The sequence below is a fragment of the Lissotriton helveticus genome, chromosome 3_1 (assembly GCF_964261635.1).
Source record: "Lissotriton helveticus chromosome 3_1, aLisHel1.1, whole genome shotgun sequence".
Lineage (NCBI taxonomy): Eukaryota > Metazoa > Chordata > Amphibia > Caudata > Salamandridae > Lissotriton > Lissotriton helveticus.
In genome coordinates this window covers 967,427,430-967,442,227 of record NC_136061.1, presented here as the reverse complement: position 1 = coordinate 967,442,227, position 14,798 = coordinate 967,427,430, and the positions used below count along the sequence as shown (strand labels likewise).

Sequence of the window (14,798 nt, the reverse complement as noted above, 5' to 3'; positions counted from 1 at the left end):
CACCTGGCCACCCGCAACGCAAACATAAAATTGTAACAACTACAAGTGGAGGAACCGCTCCTGAGAGGGATGTTCCCACAGGAGGGTAGATTCTAGTCTGGAGAACCCACATGAGAGGCACAAACAGGTGTGAGATTGCTGCACATAGCTGTATTTTGCCCCCCGCCCAGAAGTGACAAGGGGAAAGGCAAATGACTGACCACACCTAAGGAGTCTCTTTCACTTTGAACACAGAGACTGCGGTCCAGCCTGTCCCATCTCTTCCCCGACCATCTACTAAGTGCTACAGGAAGCCTAATCAGCAGCACTTCTCAGCAAAATGCCTAATTGATTTTCTTGTCTCCTCGTTCCCTATTCAAGTGTCTAGATCTTTACCCATCAGTTTCACTAATGTAAGCAATACACTTCCACCGCTTTTATCTTGTGTACAAGGCCAGGCTGGGGACATATAAAAGGGATTCACAGGCCTCCATTACTCTGGGTCACTCATACACACAATTCATGTAACATGCACATCACATATAGAACACACAACATACACTTCAGATGTCTGCACTAGGACCTGGGTAAGTGCATAGAACCAGAACGTTATACGAGTGGACCAATTGTAAAGCGCTCTGATATCCTTCGGGATCAAGTTCGCGCTATATAAAACTTTATAAATAAATAGGCTTCCACTTCAGTGAGACAGACAGAGAAGCCCTAACCACAACTATAGATTCACACAAAAAATGTTGTGCTGCTGCCACTGCATTATGTACTAAACCCCTACTAGGGACAGTAGTCTATTGTCAGTGAAATAAGGGCATGCTTGCTACACCTGTTCAAGTCAGTTACATCAAGTCCGACTTGTATCTCAAGTGAAACGACTTGTTCCACTGTGCAGCTTTTACCAACCTTTTAAACTCCAGCATCTGCCTGGGCACACATGGTGTCTGTTCCATTAGATGGCTTCCTGCCCTCTTGGAGAGACATGCCAGTGACTGCCAGGAAGGAGAACAGTTAGGGATTTCAGACCAGAGATATGTTACTTGCCTCCTGCAGGAAGCCATTTAGGTGTTCGCCCCAAAAGGCAGGCTTTAGAGGGTAAACAGCCTTTGAAGGGTAGACGTGTCACACTAGAGAGGAGGGCTGCTCCATTGTGTTGGTAGACATGCTGGCATGTGAAACAGAGAGGGGGAAATCAGTAGCCAAACTGATTTCCCCAGGAGCTAGCCACACCACAGGGGTGGGCAAGGAAAGTCTGAACACTGAGTATAGGGTCTCACCATCTTGGAGTGGGCAGAATGGTGCATCCTGGGATAGCCAGTTGCTACATTCCATAGGAAATGCTCACCAGGTGGGAGACCACCTGGTAGCAGATTTGCTACCAACCTCATCCTGCCTTAAGGGCACTCTCTGAGCATAAGAGGTGCACCCCTGGCATCCAGACTTCAAATCTCGATTGACTTTGAAGAAGGACCAAAGAAGGACTACCCTGTTGCACTGAGGGATCAGCAATGCCATGTCCTGATCAAGGATCGTCTCCAGAGCCCAGTCAAGCCAAGAGACGCCAAGGTCCAAATCACTGGCCCTCTGTTTGCAGCACAGGGACACAACAGCAGAAGACGTCGGTTGGGGCAAGTTGGTACCCAAAGCCTTCAAGCCGCTGCCACTGCTGCTGGGCAGCACCAAGGACCAAGATCCAACGCACCTGAGTTCACTGAATCCAGGAGTGCTGTTGTAGAGTTGTTGGGACCCTCAAAAGGTGAGTTATTGACTCAGGAAGGACTGGCCTGTGACTGTGACAACAGATGACTGGTATTCCAGTGGAGACTGGACTTCGGCCAGACCAGAGAGTACTTCATGGGACGTCGACCCTGCAACAAGGACCCACTCACCATCTTCCTGGACTGAGGAATCCCTGCAGGAAGAACCCAGTTGACCGCACCACATCCACAGCTCCTTTGAGCATCTCTGACATCCTTCCTCCCTTGCATCAGGACCAATGCATAAGAATCCATTTTTACCATGGATAGAGTGCCTGAAGCTGCTGAAGGACTTCTTCCTCTGGGAAAGTAACTCTTCTTGAGGGCCTTGCTGGTCCCTCAACTAGCTCCCTGCTGGAGTTGGTTGCCCAAGTATTTCTAACCAACCACATTGACACTTACTTACGTTTTCTTTTGAAAAAGTTTCTAAGTGTCCAATTCATTGACTTTGCGAAGGCTTGTTCGTGGTTGAATGATATCGCTTTTGATTTATTATTGCTTGTGAAATCAATATCTCTGGAACTCTCCTGTGGATCTTTTTCATTCAAGTGTCTAAATTATTTTTTTTAAAAGTCCAAGTTTATAAATTGGTGTTGTATTTCTTAAGTGTCTGGTCAATTTCTTCTTCAATTGTTTTGGCGCTGCTTAAATGCTTTACACGTGTTCCTCTGTGTAAGCCTTCCTGCTCAGTGCAACAGCTACCCAGGGTTGAGCTGAGTGTTTTGCAGACAAAACCTAAGGGTCCTAAAGGGGTTGGTAAGCATATTACACAGTGAGATTGCACAACCTCACAGATCCATTTGATCAGAGGAAGCTTTTTATCATCCAATGATGGGTGTGATGGAGTCACTCAGAAATGTTGACCATCTTTCTTTTTGGGACTGTCTTTAAGACCGGCATGAATCTGTGTTTTATTTGCATACATTTGAAAAGGCACCTAGGGCTGATCACGGATTTAATGACAGAGAGCACATTGATGGTGAGAAGCAGAAGTGAGAAGGAACGCCTCTCAGAATAACAGAATACTGTACATTTGTTATTGTAGAGGATTTATTACATGCACTCTCCAAGATACATAAGAAGTAGCCTATAAAAAACGTGAGCTTAGCATTATGGGAGCAGGCTTATGGCAGGCGTCTAAAGCAGCATGTCTCACCGCCACATGAAGTCAAACTCTCTTCAAGGGGTAGGGTGTGCGTGGGAGGTCCAGCCAGCACAACATCAAAACATCTGTACTAGAAAAAAGTACCCACAAAATCACAGGGACTGAAAAAATATTTTTCAGCATTCAATATTTTAGCAGGGCCAATCTGCAACACAGCAGGCTTACTGCATGTCTGAGAGAGTCCAGGCAAAGGAACCAGTGTAGTATGAAACCTGTCTTGGAATTTGGTGGGACAGCCATAGAAGGGATGTAGACATCACTATCTAGCGCGGTCAAACAAGATTCGAAATTAGGAACTCAAACCTTGTTCTCTATTTTTCTTTGGTTACGTTTTAAAAAAGTGCTGGCCGTCAACAGGTGTGGCTGCAGTGTAGAGGAAGAAGCTAGTCAAGTGTGTATTTACAACATATTTTATTCCATTTGGGCAGCAGAACCTGGCTACTGGCAACCAAACACAGAAAAGATAGACAGGAAACAGACAGACTTACGTTGATCTGGGGTCCTTGATGAAGTAGACGCATTCTCTCTTCTTGAAGTTTTCTTGAACAAATTTGACTGAATCCTACAAAAATATATAAATATATATATTTGAGAAACACATAAGTAAGCACTCATCACAAAGAAATTGGCAATGAAAAGTCCTTGAGTGAGTTCAGAGCTTCCTAAAAATGTCTGGACTCTCTGGTTCATTCCCAGGTCGTGAGATGAGATTTGGTCAGCCTAGGAGAAAAAATATAAGGAAAATCCTGGTCTTCGCATGGGTGGCCTAAAATGTTCCGTAGTTGACCTCTGATTTACTTTGGATGGCCCTCCCTTGTGCTGGTGTAGGCAATTTCATGTTCACAGGAAATATATGAATGTGAACCGCTACAACTCAGGGGGCCTAAGGTCTTCTCCAGGGTAATGTGTACAGTACTCTGGGATCCACTTCAGCTAATGTGTACAGTACTCTGGGGTCCTCTGTGGGTAATGTGTACAGTACTCTGGGGTCCTCTCCAATTGAAGTGCAGAGGACTCTAGAGTCATGCTCTCCTCCAGGTGATGTGTACAGTACTCTGAGGTCCTATCCGGTATTGTGCTCAGAACTCTGGGGTCCTCTCTGGGTAATGTGTACAGTACTCTGGGGTCCTATCCGGGTATTGTGCTCAGTTCTCTGGGGTCCTCTACGGGTATTGTGTACAGTACTCTGGGGTCCTCTCTGGGTATTGTGTTCAGTACTCTGGGGTACTCTCTGGGTAATGTGTACAGTTTTCTGGGGTCCTCTCCGGGTGATGTGCAGAGGACTCTGGGGTTCTGTTCTCCCCTGGGTAATGTGTGTAGTACTCTGGGGTACTCTCTGGGTAATGTGTACAGTTTTCTGGGGTCCTCTCCGGGTGATGTGCAGAGGACTCTGGAGTTTTGTTCTCCCCCAGATAATGTGTACAGTTCTCAGGGGTCCTCTATGGGAATTGTGTACAGTACTCTGAGGTCCCCTCTGGGTAACATGCAGAAGACTCTGGAGGTATGCTCTCTTCCAGGTAATGTGTACAGTACTCTGGGGTCCTCTCCGGGTAATGTGAAGAGCACTCTGGGGTTCTGGTCTCCACTGGGTATTGTGTACAGAACTCTAAGGTCCTCTCTGGGTTATGTGTACAGTATTCTGAGGTCCTCTCAGGGTAATGTGCAGAACACTTAGGAGGTATGCTCTCCTCCAAGTAATATGTACAGTACTCTGAGGTCCTCTCCGGGTAATGTGTACAGTACTCTGGGGTCCTCTCCGGGTAATATGTACAGTACTGTGGGGTCCTCTCTGGGTAACGTGTACAGTACTCTGGGGTCCTCTCAGGGTAATGTGCAGAGGACTCTGGGGTTCTGCTCTCCCCTGGGTAATGTGTACATTACTCTGAGGTCCTCTCTGGGTAATGCGTACAGTACTCTGAAATACTCTCCAGGTTATGTGTACAGTACTCTTAGGTCCTCTCCGGGTAATGTGTACAGTACTGTGGGGTCCCCTCTGGGTAATGTGTACAGTACTCTGGGGTCCTCTCCGGGTAATGTGCAGAGGACTCTGGGGTTCTGCTCTCCCCTGGGTAATGTGTACATTACTCTGAGGTCCTCTCTGGGTAATGCGTACAGTACTCTGAAATACTCTCCAGGTTATGTGTACAGTACTCTTAGGTCCTCTCCGGGTAATGTGTACAGTACTGTGGGGTCCCCTCTGGGTAATGTGTACAGTACTCTGGGGTCCTCTCCGGGTAATGTGCAGAGGACTCTGGGGTTCTGCTCTCCCCTGGGTAATGTGTACATTACTCTGAGGTCCTCTCTGGGTTATGTGTACAGTATTCTTAGGTCCTCTCAGGGTAATGTGCAGAGGACTCTGGGGTTCTGCTCTCCCCTGGGTAATGTGTACATTACTCTGAGGTCCTCTCTGGGTAATGCGTACAGTACTCTGAAATACTCTCCAGGTTATGTGTACAGTACTCTTAGGTCCTCTCCGGGTAATGTGTACAGTACTGTGGGGTCCCCTCTGGGTAATGTGTACAGTACTCTGGGGTCCTCTCCGGGTAATGTACAGAGGACCCTGGGGTTCTGTTCTACCCTGGATAATGTGTACTGTACTCTCGGTTCTCTCTGGGTAATGTGTACAGAACTCTGAGGTACCCTCCAGGTTATGTGTACAGTACTCTGATGTCCTCTCCGGGTAATGTGTACAGTACTGTGAGGTCCCCACTGGGTAATGTGCACAATACTCTGGGATCCTCTGGGAAATGTGCAGAGGACTCTGGAATTTTGTTCTCCCCCTGGTAATGTGTACAGTAATCCAAATTTCATGTTTTTCAGAAATTAATAAGGTTCGTGGAAAAGAGAGTGGGGAAGAGAAGGCAGTAGATGCAGTTTACAAAAGTGCCAACAACTGGAAATGGCTTCATTGCTGATTCCCCTTGTGGTGATGTCCTCCTGTGCCCTGTAAAGAGTGTTTTCAACATTGTCACTCATACTACAAGGTATGTGCTGTAGATGCTCAATGTAAATCAGGACTAGACTGATCCTTTCTTCACCAAATGTATTTAAAAGACATTTGTGGGACAAATATAGTGTAAGTTTACACATGAAATAAAAGAACGAGTGATTTAACACCACCCGTCGGAAGTTATTTTTTAAGGCTTTCAGACTCTCCTGTTTACATGTTTGCTGCCTTCAGATTTGCACAGTTTGACTTGTGAACTGTTAATAACAGTGCTTAATTTGTAAAATATGAATTGCAGGTGCTCAAATCTTTGTCGGAGGCCACACCTACTTTTCACTGGCCCCGCCCACTTCCTCCATTGGCTCCACCCACTTCCTCTGTTAGCTCCACCCACAAGCTAAAGATGGACTCCATAACACCCTAGTATCACCCCACCACATGACTCTGAATCCGGTCTGTAATAATGCAAACCTTGGAAATGAGGGCAGGCAACAGCGATGGCCCAGGCTTACAGAGCATTAACTTCATACCATCAACAGGCGCTCTCGGCTGTGCACTCTGCAGATGTCAACAACTACACAACACATACCACAAGAACAAGAACAATGAATGAGCCCTGAATGCGCGTGAATCAATTTAAAAAGTAATAGATTGCATTGCAACCGTTAAACAGTAGGGTGGGTGAATTGCAAACGTTGCCCCACAGTTGGAAGAAATCGAAAAAGGTCAGCCTTCATGGGGGATGTCGGTTCCTGACCTTGCCGGACTGCACCCACATCAATTTTTAGGGGCATCTGGCCCGAATTACATGCACCGGATGTCCTAATCAGGAAGGGAATTGGCTGCCTAGGGGTAGGAGTTTCCCTGCCTCCAGTCATGGTTGCCCTTAGTTCCAAGGCGCAGTAACTGCTTGGCAGCTGCGCACCCCCCACCCCCAGCCCGTCAGTCTGGAGGTCAGTGACGAGTGACTCCGTGGAAGGAGAAGAATGAGAAGGAGGGTCGCCCGCTCGCACCTTTTCAAGAGCCCCCCCTACTGCAAGCCTCCAGGTCCTCCGACGGCCCAGACACCTATCACTTTTCAGGTGCTAATCGCACCACAGAAAACAGTGGCAAACGACCACTCACAACCATGTCTCGGCACACACGGATAAACAATGGAATTCAGTAAAAGCCGAAAGCACTTCCTGTAAATAGAAATTGAGGCCTGTGCAGCTCAGATCCGAAGTCACTACTTTCAAATTAGCTCGGTGTGCTGCCGCTGCTTAAGTCTGTTGACAGTTCGGTCGTGACACCAGGCGAAAGCAACAGCACGCCGTGCTTAAAATGTGACATCATCAAAACCCAGAAATTACCCGTTTGGTTTTGAGTTTGTTGTGAAGATGTACTAGGTGTTGGTTATGCCATGTACGTGGAGAAGTGTGGCTCACTGGTTAGAGGAGGCAGACCTGGAAGCAGAGGTCAGCCCGGGACCAGGGTTCAATTCCCGGCTCGGCGGGGTCTTGAGTCCTAAAATGTCCATGGACTTGACAATTCTCGCTCCGGTGCCTACTCGATTCACGGGTTCACACTCTGCGACTCTGGGCAATAGCTTGCTTAATCTCCACAACGGCCCCTTGCGGCGGGATGCCTGGCTTTCACCTTGCGGATACCCTGCCGGGGTTATCTCACAGGGGAATACCAGGACAGGTTCCCTAAGCAAGCGCTTAGAGACCGCTTGGTGATTTGCGCTATATAAATTCCTGTACATTTACATTTATGTACATTAGCTGTGAATGAGCCAGTACTTACGACCTTATGAGCAGGAATGTCCTCAAGGTTTCTGCACAGGCCCAAACATTCTCATTTCTCGAAATAATTTTCTGACTCATTCCAGCGCTGCAAATGTTTAGTGATATGCTTTTTATTACGGGCAGCCAGGAGTAAATCCCTTTCCGAGGAGGGAATAGAAAAGGATAATTTCCAAAATTGGTCGGCAACTATAGTAAGGAGTTTTCCAACTGAGAAAAACAGGGGGGGAAAAACTGAAAGTGTAATTGCACATTTGAGAAGGAATTTTCCTCTGTGCAACGATACACTATTTGAAATTATTGATGTGGAAATTCCTCTATATTTTGGTATATTTTAACTGGAGTCAAGCAAGCCCGGCTGAAGACGGCTGTAATGCCAGAAACCGGTCCTGGGAAGCTAAAATGTCTGAACTGGGGTGGCAGAGTGAGCTAAAGAACGGTGATGGATTAAACCCAGATCAGTTGACTGGGGGTGAGTGTTTGTATTGTCAACGCTCCGTCCATCACCACCTTTGGTTTTTCTATATTTTAATTGACAACAGACTTTCATCTGGGTATCTGCAAGTCTGCATCTCTCAATGCGGTTTCAAGAGTACCTTGGGGAACCCTTGTAAAATTAAAACATTTTTACACAAATATAAAAATATTATTGGAAATATACTACTGTTTCTGCTCAAACTGGTACTAAAAGCCAATTCATATTGGGGAGTCCGTGTAGGCCAAGGATGTACATAACACATTATTACACGGAGAGAGGTTGTGGCCTCGAAGCTGATGGGACTTGGTTCGAGCCTCTGCAGGTAGGCTATACATCTTGTGATTCTGGGTAAATTACTCCCGGTGCCTAGCGAAAACAATACATTAGGTCTCGCATTTGTTCAAGTTAGAGCTGTTGCCTTGAAAATGACGTTTTTTTTACGTTTGATTATGTATACCAGTGTCAATAGCGCTCTGCAAATATAAAAACTCCAACGCAAATAAAAACAAAAATAAAAAACATTGTCATTTTCAACAGAAACGGTTCTAACTTTAACAAATGCGACACATATTGCAAATGCTTTTCCTCTTTCTTGCCGTTTTCTTCCCTGATCCCAGCCTACCATTGAAAAGGAGTGTCTCGGTTTCTGCATGCCCCTGGCTCTTTTCTAACACCGAGTATTGTTGAGGCAGGACCAAGTTTTACCTGGCCTTGACAGTTTTAATGCTGCCCATTTCCTGAGTGACCGATCAGGGTAGCTGCTCAGGGCGGGGTGGAAAAGTTTCCCGACAGTGCTGCCCTGTATCTCGAGGCCGGTTAGCTCTGTGGGTTGGAGCGGGGTGCTGATTACACACCCACGTCGCGGGGTCAAGCCCCCTATGGCCCAATGTGTACTTTTAGGGGAATTTTGACAGGCCGACCGCTGTGATAATTTGACTCGCCCCTATGCAGCAGAAGTAATGCTGTCCCTCAATTTGGAAAACTGGGTAAAGTTAAACTCGAAGCCAAACTGTGTGAACTGTTGAAGCTACAAAGACCTTCAAACCTGTCTATTGATCACAATGGGACCCTGGTTCACATGCCATATCCGGAAGAAGGCCACGGCGGTGGCTGCCAAGTCATGTTTCACTGTCCGTTGCGACAGCCACACCACACCCGAAAAAGAAAAAAAAGTGAAACCATTACCAGCATAGGAATCGGCTGCGCACCAGCCACCATGTTTAAACAAGTAGTCAGCCAGCGGCTGGGCGGGTACTGGTAGGCTAGGACAGCAGGGCCTAGTAGTTAGTTTTATCTTCTTAACCCCGCAGCCTGCGCACAGTGTGCAGCAGCCTCACCCTTTGTCGATACTTCCTGGCAAAGTTGCAATGATTTAATATGGTGTGCCCAGGAATGGTTCTGCGGCGGAGATGTGATGAGGTGACCCTGCTGCTCTCTGCACCGCGCCACCACCACCAACTGCCGTGCAGGCCTTGTGTGCACTGTCTGTCTTTAACATTAAGCAGTGGCTTCAGGGGTATTTCATGCCAGACTGCATTGAGAAATGAACATTCTTTTTCTCTAAAGCACGAGTGAGGCATTCTACCTTCCCCCGCCCCCCAGCGCAGGCCAGTATATAGTACTGAGGGCCGTGGCGCCAACACGATACAGCTGCGGCCGGTGGGCCTGCCCTGGCTTCAGTGAATCTGAAATTATCAAAGCATCGCGCAATAAACAGACCACGCAGTGTCAGCGTAAAAGGCCATTTTATTAGACCAGAAACTGCGTAATCTGTACAAAAACAGTAAACATAAACAGGTAATAACATCAAAACCCCCACTCACACTCCCCTCTCACTCGTTTCACTCGTTCCACCTCATCACAAAGCCCTAGAGGCTCCATACCATGCTTTCTTCCTGCCCCTCAATCCTTTGTCATCCAGCCCACTCATTGCGTCCTGCCATTCACGCTTCTATCCCCCCTAAGAACTCCCCCCCAAGGGATGGGTGTGCCCGCTCTTGACCCCCTTGTCCCTTCAAGTACCGCCTAACGCAGCTCTGGCCTAAACTGGCAACGCCAACGACCAGCCCAACAAACCACCTCCAACTGCCGGGTGGGTGGGTGGCCTTTTGTGACCCTCCCGATGGTGCCAGGCGCAGGAAGAGGAAGTTCCCTTCCTCCCCTGCGCCTATATCCCCCAACCCCTAACTCCTCCCTTTCCCCTACCTGGCCTATCAGCGCGAATGACCCCGGGGGAAGACTAGTCTGCGACTTCGCTTCCCCCGGGGCCCGGCATCGCGCAATAAACAGACCACGCAGTGTCAGCGTAAAAGGCCATTTTATTAGACCAGAAACTGCGTAATCTGTACAAAAACAGTAAACATAAACAGGTAATAACATCAAAACCCCCACTCACACTCCCCTCTCACTCGTTTCACTCGTTCCACCTCATCACAAAGCCCTAGAGGCTCCATACCATGCTTTCTTCCTGCCCCTCAATCCTTTGTCATCCAGCCCATTCATTGCGTCCTGCCATTCACACTTCTATCCCCCCTAAGAACTCCCCCCCAAGGGATGGGTGTGCCCGCTCTTGACCCCCTTGTCCCTTCAAGTACCGCCAACCAGTGAACCCCCTGTAGGGCGGTTCACTGCCCCACCCCCCCCTCCAAGGGGTCCCGGTTCGCCACGCTCGCCAGCAGTCACACTCTGGGACACCAGATAGCCTCGTTCCACAACTTGCTCACCACATCCCTCATCTCCATCATGTAGTAAGCATTGCCCAACTGTGACAAGTGCACCCCGTCGTCCCTAAAAACTAACGGCTCCGCAAGTCGAATCCCTTCATGCGCAATTACTTTAATGTCATTGTCACCACAGTAAAGTCTCATGGCCCTGTTGAGCTTCCTTCGAGCCTTCTCGATCGCCCCATGCTTCATAGCCCCTCTCCACACTTTTCTGGGGACCAACTCCGTCCAGGCAATGCAGGTCCCTGCAAGCCTGCTTTTCAACACATCCAGATCCCGTTGCATGAGTTGCAAAAGAGCCAAACCGGACAGCTGCACAAGGTCGTTCTCCCCCAGATGTATGATCAACAAATCAGGGCATCCCCTCTGTGGGACCATCTTCGCGAGCCAGGGCAGTAGTGCCCCCCATCGCATGCCACCCTTGCCCCACCATTGTACCTCGTGCAAATGTCCTTTCAGTCCCAGGTTACGGCCGTAAACCTGTCGCTCCGCATATTTGGATGCCCAATGCACGAAGGAGTGCCCAACAATCCACGTCACCGTCTTACTGCCCGGTCCACCCACGCAACCTACGAAGAAAAAGATGTTAGAAACAGGAACACAATGACATGCTCAACAACAACCGACAGGCAACCCTCACTTCCGCACGTACTTCTCGCAACAGCGGGACTTCCAACGCCCAATCCTCCGTATCCTGTCCCAGGACCACCCCAGCCTGGCTGCAGCTGTCGCAGCCCCAATCCTGAATGAATGAGTCCCGAACCCAGATGCATCCCGTCCCAGACTCCGCAAAGCCTTGCGCAACACTGCCAGCAACTGGCCCGCCGTCACTCTCGCGCCAGATGCATGAACAAAAATCTCCCCCCCGCTCCACACTCACCGACCTCAAGAAAGACCGCCACTCAAAAACTGGGCACACCACCCCGCCCCCAGTCTCATTCAGCCATACCCATTTACCCCTGCCCAACTGGTCAGTCTTCGAGCACCGCAACCAAATCCCCAGGCGGCCCCCATCCACCCGGAACTCCTCGAACAACCGGCCAGACATTCTACTCGAACCCAACAACTCCGAAACCCGAAAAGCCCCAAAAAACATCCACACCATACACAAACGGAAAAGGCCGGCCTCAACCAGGTCGTAACAACAATCCGGCAACACCCCAACCAGCCGAACCAGCAACTCAAAAGTGATTGCCTCACGCAGCCTACCCCCCCCCCACTCCCACACTCCCTGCCCCAACCCCGCAACATCCTGCTCACGATCACATCCTTGTTATGTTATGTTATGTTATGTTAAGCTGTTTTATAGCGCGCACAATTACTGCCGGAGTATCCTGGCGCGAAAGAAGGAAAAAAAAAAAGGAAGAATAGCAGCCAAGCACTGAAGTAACATAACAATTTACACAGCTAATCTAAACAAATGGGTTTTTAGTGCTTTCTTAAAAACCGTGAAGTCCACCGTGCTGCGCAGAGAGACTGGGAGCGCATTCCATGCTCGCGCAGCTCTCACTGTCACAGAGTGCCCACCCAACCGGATGCGCCGGAAACGCGGTACTTGCAAGAGGTGTTGAGATGCTGAGCGCAGATCTCGATTGGGAGTGTACCGCAGGAATCGTTTCATCAGATAGACGGGGCCGCGCCCATTGATGGCTTTGTGGGCCAAAGTCAGGATTTTGAAGGTAATTCGATGCTGCACCGGGAGCCAATGCAAGCTCTCCAAGTAAGTCCTAACGCTGATCCGCTTGGAGATATTCCCCAACAATCTAGCAGTGGCGTTCTGAATAACCTGGAGCCGCCCTATCAAATAAGCCGGAGAGCCACTAAACAGAGCGTTCACGTAGTCCAGGCGCGAGAGAATTAAAGCTCTCGCGACTGACTCGCGGGCAGAGGCCGGCAGCAGCGGAAAAAACCTTCTAAGAGACTTCAGGGTCCCAAAGCAACTTCCAGTGAGCCTCTTAATGTGCCCCTCAAAGCGGAGGTCCTCCCCAAACCAGACCCCGAGGTTCTTAGCCAAGGTGTTTGAGGTACCCGGAATGGGGAAGCCAACTGGCCACAATAGTGACCTAAAGTCAGGGGGAAACTGGCCATAGAGCAAGATTTCCGTCTTGTCCTCATTGCACTTCAATTGAGATGACGCTAGCCAATTGAAGACTGAGGACAGACAATTTTGGATCTGCTTTGTATCCAGTGCCTCCCCTGGCCAGGTGAACAACAACTGCGTGTCGTCCGCGTATGCAATAATTTTGGCTCCCCAATATTCGGCTAGATCAATCAGGGGGGTCAGATATATATTAAAGAGCAAAGGGCTCAATGTCGAGCCCTGCGGGACCCCTGTACGGAGTGGTCTAGCCGAAGATGAAAACGGAGGGAGCCAAACCTGTTGAGATCTAGCCAACAGAAATGAGCTCAGCCAGTCTAAGGCAAGATCACAAATACCGATGTCGGCAAGCCTGGACAGGAGGCGTTGGTGGGGAACCGTGTCAAACGCGGCAGAGAGGTCCAATAAAATTAGAGCCGCTCTGCCGCCCCCATCCAAACATTCCCTGACCGCCTCAGAGATTTCCACCAGGGCCGACTCCGTACTGTGGGCAGTGCGGAACCCGGATTGAGCCTCGTGCAGAGCTCCAGATCCTTCCACAAACTCATTAAGCTGTTGGAAGGCCAACCTCTCACCGATTTTAGCCAAGGCAGGAAGCAGCGATATAGGCCGATAGTTGGTCAGTACCGTCGGATCAGCGCCGGCCTTTTTCAGCAGAGGTAGGAGCTTAGCTTGTTTCCACTCTGCAGGCAGACTGGCAGTTTTGAAGGAGAGGCCAACTAAGTGCGTCACCTCCTCAATCACCACATCAGCAGCAGCGGCCAGCACTCTAGCAGGACAGGGGTCAGAAGGAGACCCCGATTTTAAAGACTTGATCATGGCAAGAGTGTCAGTGATAGAAGGTGGAACAAACTCCGACAGCTTGGTCGAGGGAACCTTCCGAGGAAGAGGAAAGTCCTGCGGGTTAACAAACGGGCTAGAAGCAGCAAAGTTTGACTGGATAGCCGCTATTTTGTCAACAAAAAACCCAGACAGGCTCTCACACCACTCCTTAGAAGCTGGAACTATCCGCTGCTCAGCGCAGGGGGCCAGGAAGCTGTTCACAATTGAAAAAATCTCCCGACTGTTGTTATTAGCTTTAGCAATTCGGTTGGCGTAATAGATACCTTTGGCCTTTTTAATACTTGCATAATAAATTTTCTGTTCCTTACGCAGTATTTCCTTGGCCAGAGGACAATACGATTGACGCCAATCCCGCTCGAGTCTTTTACAGGACTGTTTATGGAGACGTAACTCCTGGGAGAACCAGGGTTGTGAGGCGGTGGAGCACAGTTTACCTCCCCTTCCTTTAGAAGAGGATGAGACACCCGCAACCAACCACTCATTAAAGGACGACACTGCTGTAGTAAGATCATTACCCAACACAGGCCGATTCTCAGCTAGGGTGGCCACCAGAGTTTCGTTATTGATTTTATTGGCACACCATGATTTAATCCTCGCAGAGGTAGTCCCCAGCGATGACCAAGCAAACCTAATTAGCTGATGGTCAGACCACGTCAAAGGTTCAGGGGCATCAGCCTGGAGGAGAAAATTGGAGCAGATCACATCCAGGGTGTGCCCTCCCGAGTGTGTGGGTAAAGAAACCCACTGAGACAGGTGCACGAAATCCAAAAAGTCTAAAAAGCTTTTGCTCTCCGGGAGACCCACCGCATCAATATGAATGTTAAAGTCACCCAGAAGCAAAAAGGTCGGAAATCTAAGGGCTCGGGGGGTGCAAAGCTCAGTCAGAGCCGTAAGAAAAGCGCCCACTGGTCCCGGGGGCCGATAAACCAGGGTACCCCCTAGGGTAAAGTGCAGGGAGAGAACCACAGAAAAATTCATAACTTCGCCTCCCTCCAGGGTTATCGGGGGG

The 14,798-nt window shown here is 49.1% G+C and overlaps 1 protein-coding gene across 1 annotated transcript in view; it reads right to left on the bottom strand.

The window, feature by feature from the left end:
* TRPM8 (transient receptor potential cation channel subfamily M member 8) overlaps positions 1–14,798 on the bottom strand; it is a 267,091-nt gene that overhangs the window by 214,552 nt on the left and 37,741 nt on the right. The window contains exon 3 of the mRNA XM_078683346.1: positions 3,402–3,475. Within this exon, the coding sequence (XP_078539472.1) occupies positions 3,402–3,475 (74 nt within the window). The remainder of the gene's footprint in view (positions 1–3,401; positions 3,476–14,798) is intronic.